Source organism: Brachyhypopomus gauderio, chromosome 16, assembly GCF_052324685.1.
Source record: "Brachyhypopomus gauderio isolate BG-103 chromosome 16, BGAUD_0.2, whole genome shotgun sequence".
Classification (NCBI taxonomy): domain Eukaryota; kingdom Metazoa; phylum Chordata; class Actinopteri; order Gymnotiformes; family Hypopomidae; genus Brachyhypopomus; species Brachyhypopomus gauderio.
In genome coordinates, this window is record NC_135226.1 from 20,106,826 (window position 1) to 20,116,123 (window position 9,298).

General features: G+C 45.0%; 1 protein-coding gene across 2 annotated transcripts; it reads left to right on the forward strand.

The window, feature by feature from the left end:
- The first annotated feature begins 16 nt into the window (after window positions 1–16).
- On the forward strand, window positions 17–9,220 carry nherf4a (NHERF family PDZ scaffold protein 4a). Of its 2 annotated transcripts, none has more exons than XM_076977384.1 (11): window positions 17–89; window positions 897–924; window positions 1,079–1,143; window positions 1,248–1,453; window positions 3,412–3,616; window positions 3,744–3,880; window positions 3,967–4,171; window positions 5,026–5,222; window positions 6,286–6,480; window positions 6,693–6,917; window positions 8,891–9,220. In XM_076977384.1, exons 2-11 carry the CDS (start codon window positions 917–919, stop codon window positions 8,921–8,923), a joined length of 1,476 nt encoding a protein of 491 aa, XP_076833499.1. In that variant the 5' UTR covers window positions 17–89; window positions 897–916; the 3' UTR covers window positions 8,924–9,220. The 2 variants fall into 2 exon arrangements, with proteins under 2 accessions (XP_076833499.1, XP_076833498.1); XM_076977383.1 differs by having other exon boundaries at window positions 79–120.
- Window positions 9,221–9,298: the final 78 nt, after the last annotated feature.

The window sequence follows — 9,298 nt, forward strand, 5'->3', positions numbered from 1 at the left end:
GAGCAGAAAGGAGGAGCGATGATGGCGGTGTGGTCGTGGTCTGTGAACGTGCACCTTGATCCTCACTGCCCGTCATCTCCTGAGAGACGGTAGGTGGCAACGCCATGAAGTACACAACAGGTAACCAGCGTTGGTCTGGGGGCCTCTGTTTGCTCCCCTCTCACTCATTTACATTAAAGGATAAAGGAAATGTAAATCAATGGAACCTGTATTATGCAATATATGTATTATACTGCAATTATATTTCAATATATGACCGTTTCTCACAAGTGAGGGCTTTATGAGTGATTTGATGTGTTGTGTTTCTAATGCTGGTGATAATGTGATACAGACTGAAATCGTAAGTGTGAATGAAATCTAGATTCATGAGGTAAACCTTCAAATACTGTGTTAATAAAGTGTTAATACTTCATTAATACCGCTCCGTTTCCCTTTGCTGCTGCCATGACTGGTGTTGTCAAACACAGAAACAAGGCAATCAAAGTTCCTCTTGGGACAATATACTAATAAATGCAACCGCCCGCTGATATCTAACAACATGGTTGCTTTGTTGCCAAACCATCACGATAGCATGTTCACATGATCTGTGCTTGAGAAACACAGGATGGTCTTTAGAATTTTTATCCCTTCAACGACAAAATCCTCAATATCATATCGTAGTATATTGATTTAAGAACAACTTTCAGGTTTCTTTCAAAAAACGTGTTAATTTGCTTAGCTTTTGCATTTTTTTACAGAGTAGTCTGCAATACCCAAACCAGTGAAAGTGTTCTCAAGTTAATGTTAAACTTCAGGCACACCGCAATGGGCATCATTATATTTTAAACTGGTGTACAGATTGTTGTTGGAAATAGGGCAATATTTTGAAAGTTACAAAGTTATTTTTATATCCATAGGGCCAGTGGAGGTGACAGACATGTCACAGTAAGTATCCTTTAATAATTTCATAAAGTGATGTGAATACATGATAAATGGGATCACTGGAGGATTTGTCTGCATCTTACAGAGTAACTAATACATTAAATGAGTCATTACATTTTATCAGTGGATTAAATAATGCTTTGTTGTTTGTTTAAAGAAAGTTCACGTTCAACCCAAAAGAAGGGATTGACAACCCAGCCCTAGTTATATCAGATGACATAGGTAAAGTAACCCCGCCCCCCGCCCCACTCCATCCTCACCCCATAATGCATTTCCTCTGTGTTTGGAGGAGATACCACATGAATAAACAGTGGGTTCTGCTTTAGTTCCAGACGTGTGCCCACGGCTATGCCTGTTAAAGCGGGAGGAGGGCCAGGGCTTTGGGTTCTACCTGCAGAAGGAGACAGGTTGCAGGGGCCATGTGGTGCAGCAGGTGGCGTCGTGGAGCGCAGCGGAGCGCAGTGGGCTGAGGGACGGAGACCGCATTCTTGAGGTCAACGAGGACTTTGTAGACAACCAAGAGCATTCAAAGGTAAAGACCTACTTCCTAACAGGAGAGGAGAATGGATGTCCTCTTAAGGTCACCTACATTTAGTCTTCAGTGCGTCCTACACAGCCGAATCACTGGTGACGTGTGTTAAATCAATCAGCCACAAGAAAACCACAGGTGTGAACTGCAACACTAATGATTTTTCTGTAAATGGAGATGTGGTTGTGTCTCTGAGCCCTGCTTCTCTGCTGTGTCTGTGTGTGGTTGTATCTCTGAGCCCTACATCTCTGCTGTGTCTGTGTGTGGTTGTGTCTCTGAGCCCTGCTTCTCTGCTGTGTCTTTGTGTGACTGTGTCTCTGAGCCCTTCATCTCTGCTGTGTCTGTGTGGTTGTGTATCTGAGTCCTAGATCTCTGCTGTGTCTGTGTGTGGTTGTGTCTCTGAGCGCTACATCTTTGCTGTGTCTGTGTGTGGCTGTGTCTCTGAGCCCTACATCTCTCCTGTGTCTGTGTGTGACTGTGTCTCTGAGCCCTACATCTCTACTGTGTCTGTGTGTGGCTGTGTCTCTGAGCCCTACATCTCTCCTGTGTCTGTGTGTGACTGTGTCTCTGAGCTCTTCATCTCTGCTGTGTCTGTGTGTGGCTGTGTCTCTGAGCCCTACATCTCTGCTGTGTCTGTGTGTGGTTGTGTCTCTGAGCCCTACATCTCTGCTGTGTCTGTGTGTGACTGTGTCTCTGAGCCCTACATCTCTGCTGTGTCTGTGTGTGGCTGTGTCTCTGAGCCCTACATCTCTGCTGTGTCTGTGTGTGGCTGTGTCTCTGAGCCCTACATCTCTGCTGTGTCTGTGTGTGGTTGTGTCTCTGAGCCCTACGTCTCTGCTGTGTGTGACTGTGTCTCTGAGCCCTACATCTCTGCTGTGTCTGTGTGTGGTTGTGTCTCTGAGCCCTACATCTCTCCTGTGTCTGTGTGTGACTGTGTCTCTGAGCCCTTCATCTCTGCTGTGTCTGTGTGTGGCTGTGTCTCTGAGCCCTACATCTCTGCTTTGTCTGTGTGTGACTGTGTCTCTGAGCCCTTCATCTCTGCTGTGTCTGTGTGTGGCTGTGTCTCTGAGCCCTACGTCTCTGCTGTGTGTGACTGTGTCTCTGAGCCCTACATCTCTGCTGTGTCTGTGTGTGGTTGTGTCTCTGAGCCCTACATCTCTGCTGTGTCTGTGTGTGACTGTGTCTCTGAGCCCTACATCTCTGCTGTGTCTGTGTGTGGCTGTGTCTCTGAGCCCTTCATCTCTGCTATGTCTGTGTGTGGCTGTGTCTCTGAGCCCTACATCTCTCCTGTGTCTGTGTGTGACTGTGTCTCTGAGCCCTTCATCTCTGCTGTGTCTGTGTGTGGCTGTGTCTCTGAGCCCTACATCTCTCCTGTGTCTGTGTGTGACTGTGTCTCTGAGCCCTTCATCTCTGCTGTGTCTGTGTGTGGCTGTGTCTCTGAGCCCTACATCTCTGCTGTGTCTGTGTGTGACTGTGTCTCTGAGCCCTACATCTCTGCTGTGTGTGACTGTGTCTCTGAGCCCTACATCTCTGCTGTGTCTGTGTGTGGTTGTGTCTCTGAGCCCTACATCTCTCCTGTGTCTGTGTGTGACTGTGTCTCTGAGCCCTTCATCTCTCCTGTGTCTGTGTGTGACTGTGTCTCTGAGCCCTACATCTCTGCTGTGTCTGTGTGTGGCTGTGTCTCTGAGCCCTACATCTCTGCTGTGTCTGTGTGTGGCTGTGTCTCTGAGCCCTACATCTCTGCTGTGTCTGTGTGTGGCTGTGTCTCTGAGCCCTTCATCTCTGCTGTGTCTGTGTGTGGCTGTGTCTCTGAGCCCTACATCTCTGCTGTGTCTGTGTGTGGCTGTGTCTCTGAGCCCTACATCTCTGCTGTGTCTGTGTGTGGCTGTGTCTCTGAGCCCTACATCTCTGCTGTGTCTGTGTGTGACTGTGTCTCTGAGCCCTACATCTCTGTCTGTCAGGTGGTGTTGAAGGTACAAGCGTCTGGACTGCACGTGTGTTTACTAGTGCTGAGCGCTGAGCAGTACGAACGGGCTCTTTCCGAGGGGACGGACCTCATGGCTCTGGTCCAGGCTCACCGTGGAAACGGCTGCGCCCGCCCCCGCCTGTGCCACATCAACAGAGAGCCTGGCTTCGGCCTGGGGCTCAGTATCATCCCCACTGAGGGTACAGGGGTCACAGTGGTGCAAGCATGAACCACAACCCACAAATTAATAGGGATAAATCTCTGTGTCTCAAAGAGAAAGCTTGTGTGCACAGATCTAATGGACTGAGGCGATGCATTTTTGTGTAGGTGATAAAGGAAGGTTTTATCTGGACCCAGTGAGTGAGGGCCCGGCTGAAAGAGCTGGCGTTCGGGCTGGAGACCGTCTTCTCTGGATTAATGGAGTCATGGTCTCATCCCTCTCACACTCAGCACTGACAAAAAAGGTTGGTAGGCACCGTTTTTGTGTAATGGTTCTCCCAACGACTTTATTTAATCTGACCATCTCTGCTTATTTTTCTTTTTCTACTAGATTAAGAAGTGCGAGGATTATGTGACCATCTTGGTGATAGATAGCATAAGTGACGACAGTTATATTCGCCGGAAAATGCCCATCTTTCCTGCTCTTGCCTGCACCCATAACCTACCACACAGGCCCAAAACTCTCCATCTGGTTCAGGGACCAGAGGGCTACGGCTTCCTGTTACGACAAGAGAAACTGACTTCAGGGAGGATTGGTGAGACTCAGAGCACACAAGATTACATTTAGTCTAATCATATAATCATACTCAGGTTTCAGCATTTCTTTAGCAAACCCATGTAGAATAGACACTATTGATAAGATGTGGGTTACATCTTAGTGTATATATATATATATATATATATATATATATATATATATATATATATATATATATATATATATATATACCATTCTGTCCTCTGGACTCCCACACATTTCACATATTTGTTTGATCCCAGCTCAGGGTGTAAGCTACCCGTGTGAACTGAGGTGTGTGTGGAGTGCTGAATCCAAGCAAACAGAAATACTGTGTGCAGTGATCCTGAGAACCTGATTGTGAACTACAGACTTAAAGGGAATGAGTTCTGTATGCTGCATCTCAAATTCAAACGTTCTATTATTGTTTTATTATGTTTATTACTGTTCTATTATGTTTATTACTGTTCTATTATGTTTATTATAGTTCTATAATTGTTCTATTGTGTTTATTACTGTTCTATTATGTTTATTATAGTTCTATAATTGTTCTATTGTGTTTATTACTGTTCTATTATGTTTATTATTGTTCTATTGTGTTTATTGTTGTTCTATTGTGTTTATTATAGTTCTATTATTGTTCTATTGTGTTTATTGTTGTTCTATTGTGTTTATTATTGTTCTATTGTGTTTATTGTTGTTCTATTGTGTTTGTTGTTGTTCTATTGTGTTTATTGTTGTTCTATTATTGTTAATGTTGTAGTACGACAGTACTGGAAATGTATTATTATTTTTTACCCAGACCTGTAACCTTAGTGTTGGTTTGGTATTATGGGATGTGACGTGAGTGTTGTGTGGTATGGGTCACTGCAGCTCACCTGCTGAGAGAGGTGGACCCCAGCAGCCCTGCGGAGGTAGCAGGGATGGAGGATGGGGACCTGCTGCTGGCCGTCAACGGAGAGCAGGTGGAAGGTGTGGAGCACGAGGACATTGTGAGAAGAATACGGCAAAGCGGTCAGCAGGTCACACTTACCACCATCTCTATCCAGGGCAGGGAATACTACACACAGGTGCGTGTACACACACACACACACACACACCTACACACACACACACACACACACACACACACACACACACACACACACACACACACACACACACCTACACACACACACACACACACACACCTACACACACACACACACACACACACACACCTACACACACACACACACACACACACACACCTACACACACACACACACACACACACACACACACACACCTACACACACACACACACACCTACACACACACACACACACACACACACACACCTACACACACACACACACACACACACACACACACACACACACACACACACACACCTACACACGCACACGCACACACACACACACCTACACACGCACACGCACACACACACACACCTACACACACACACACACACACACACACGCACACACACGCACGCACGCACGCACGCACACACACACACACACACACACACACACACACACACACACCTACACACACCTACACACACACACACACACACACACACACACCTACACACACACACACACACACACACCTACACACACACACACACACACACACACACCTACACACACACACACACACACACACACACACACACCTACACACACACACACACACACACCTACACACGCACACGCACACACACACACACCTACACACACACACACACACACACACACGCACACACACGCACGCACGCACGCACGCACACACACACACACACACACACACACACACACACACACACACACACACACACACACACACAGGTGATATACTGCACATTTGTGGACTATATTCAATACCATACAAGGAACAGTGTTTTAGTGAAACATTAATATCCATCTCTCTTCCTGGGTACATTGCTGAAACAACATCTTTTTGACACTGCACATATAACCCTGAAGACTACACTCAGATCTGGGCGTTAACTCAATAACCCAAATGTGTTTCATACCAAGCAAAATGTAGAATTTTCTGCTGATTGTGTTTATTCTACACACTGTGTCTGGTTTGGGTGTCATTTCCTGACTGTGTACTCCACAGCTGGGCTTTTCACCGTTATTGTTTTACGAACAAGACACTCCACAAAAGGGGCGTTTCCCTGGGCTCACTCCTCAGCGCAGGGACGTGCACTCTCACCAGCTGTGTCCTCGCCTCTGTGTCCTTCACAAGGAGGACGCGGGATTTGGCTTCAGTTTGGCTGGCACTCAGAACGAGCCGGGGACCTACATCGGACAGGTTCTCATCTATTCACCTGGAATATCTAATCAGCAACAAACCGTACAGTTCAATATCAGTATTCAATCATTTGTAGCGTTACCTTTAGGCATAAATCATCTCATTTCCACCGACCTCATTCAATGACAGCAAATCTGATTCGTCAGCTGGGTAGGTCACGCCCACTCTCCGAACGCTTCAACAGAATGAGGTGTTCCACGTTCGTCCTGTAGGTGGCAGCAGGGCGTGCCGCAGAGAGAGCGGGGCTGTGGGAGGGGGACGTCATCATGGAGGTGGACGGCCAGCACGTGGAGCGCCAGCACTTTGAAGAGGTGATGAGTCTGATCAAGAAGGCAGGTTCTCCCCTCAGACTGCTGGTGCTGGCGGGCTCGGAGTACGAGGTGCTCAGATACGGTCGTCTAGCGATGAGCCCAGGCCCCATCCCGCATGGCACACAGGTGAGGGGGGGGGGGGGTAAAACATCAGGCGGTATTTAGGGCAAATGTGCACCCGAGGGTTTTTTGTTTTTACCCTTTCCATCCCAGATTCCCCGGGTGACTCTCAGCTACTGAAGCTCGTAGAAACGATTCACAGGAAACGATGATCGTGATTATTCAACGTCCCTTTCTGCTTTTGTCTGAAATGTTAAACTCAACACAAGATGAAGCAATTCGGGATGTTCCTTAAGGGAGTCAGAGCGTCTGCGCTTCAAAGTCATAGTGTGTTTATATAGCGCTTTTTACAATAGCCCCTGCCACAAAGCAACTTTACAGATAGTCCACGCCCCCAGTAAGCAAGCCACAGGCAACAGGGGCGAATGGAGAAACCCCCCGGAGAGCACGAGGCACAAACCTTGAGAGGAGACGAGACTCAGTGTGTGTGTGTGTGTGTGTGTGTGTGTGTGTGTGTGTGTGTGGTGGAAGTACCGTGGCAGGAAGGATGGAAGGAAGGATGTGTGGTTACATACTGCAGTGTGTAAAACGTGTGTTTATAGTGTATAAAGGTGGACTGTTCAGATCTAGCTGAGGCAGCTGAACGTAAAGAGCTGGAAGGAAACACACATGAGGTCTCCTTGGGCCAGCATCACTTCACCGCTCTCCATAAACCTGAATCACAAAAGAGGCACAGTGACACCATCACTGCATCTCGCTTTATTCAGTGCACTTCAACACAGTCAGGATATTCCTTAAGGGAGTGCTTTTTACAATCACCCCTGTCACAAAGCAGCTTTACAGGTGTCCTAGTCCAAGCAAATACAACCCAGTGCCCATAAAGCCCTTTACCTAAGAGGAGAGATATTTAATAAAATGTCTGATAAAACAAATGGGTTTTCAGCCTGGTCTTAAATATTGAGAGTGAGTCTTGAACATTGACATTGAAGATTATTCCATAGTGTAGGAGCTTTAAAGGAAAAGGCTCTTCCCCCTGAGTCAGATCTCCTTATTCTACGTATCAACAAGGAGTCCTTTGATCTAAGCATATGTGAGGACTGTTCAGTACTTTGTAGGTTATTAGCAGTTTTAATATAATATTTGACTGCGAGCCAATGCTGTATATCTAGTATAGGAGTAAAATGTTCAAAGTAATATAGGAGTGACATACACAAACATTCTAGTTTCGGTGAGTTGGTTTATTGGTTTGAGCTACACCTTTCAAACCTATGCTTTGTTTATGTTCTTCTATGGTGCTGTAGTCAAGGTTTAAAAAATCCAGTGCAACAAAACAGGATTGACACGGAGTGTGAACAAACAGCAGAGTCTGAATTTTAAAAGATTTCAAATGGTCCCATGACGTAGCTGTATAGACAGTGAGTATCTGAAACAGTGTATAAAGTCGGTCCACGCTGGACTTTCCTCAGTGCTAACAGAGCATATGAGTCATCACATAACAAGTGAACTATCTAATCAGTGAATTATTGCTTGATTGAGTAACTACAAAGCCAACTATTGTTGGGTCATTCCTGACACACTCGAATATGAACTCATAGCATCAACACATTCTCATTACTAATATTTACACAAACACATTTTTACACAAAATAGCTTTAATAGATCAAATGAAAATGATTCAAATCTGGACTCTTGTTCTGTGTTGAGTGCTGTTTTGTTACATTAGTTCTGGTAAGAACTCTGGCCGCTGCATTGTGAACTAGCTTACACTTATTGGCATAACCACATAAGGCATTACAGTAGCCCAAGCCATAAGTGATTAAAGCATGGACTGGCTTTTCTGCAACATGTGCTGATATTTAGTATATTTCTTATCTTTGCCAATGTTTTTGAGATGTAAAAGGCTCCCCTATAAATATTACTGACATGAACTTCAAATAACAGATTGCGTCCATAATTATGCCAAGGTCTCTAATGATTAAACATGGTGTAATTGGGAAATTTAGAATATAGTTTTCATATTTTATTTTTTCTTCTTTCAGGATGCAGATTCAACACAACACAAATTTGTATAAAGGGATATTAAAAAGCTACTACAGTGATTCTTCTGGTGACTTGTAAAGGAATTCAAACTCTGAAGAACAATTCTACTCAGTCTACTGAAAAGGTTCTGCTATAGAAAAAGCTAAACATGCAAAAGATACATTATGTTTTTTTTTTATTTAAGTGATTTACATAAAATACTATGCTTATAGAGTGAAAAATGTTCATGATGTATATTACAATAAATGCTATACATCAACATATATTCACAAGCCACTGTATTAGGTACACCTTGCTAGGGTTGGACAACACTTGACCTTCAGAGCTTGAACTTTACACTTGCCTAAATCATCTTTCTTCCCCATTCTGATACTCAATTTGAACTTCAGTAGGTTGTCTTGAGCCCA

Excerpts from the sequence above, each read along its gene's own strand:
- nherf4a (XM_076977383.1), top strand. Across the intron at positions 925-1,078 it reads GAGGTGACAGACATGTCACA|AAAGTTCACGTTCAACCCAA; the intron begins GTAAGTATCCTT and ends GTTTGTTTAAAG. Across the intron at positions 1,144-1,247 it reads AGTTATATCAGATGACATAG|TTCCAGACGTGTGCCCACGG; the intron begins GTAAAGTAACCC and ends GTTCTGCTTTAG.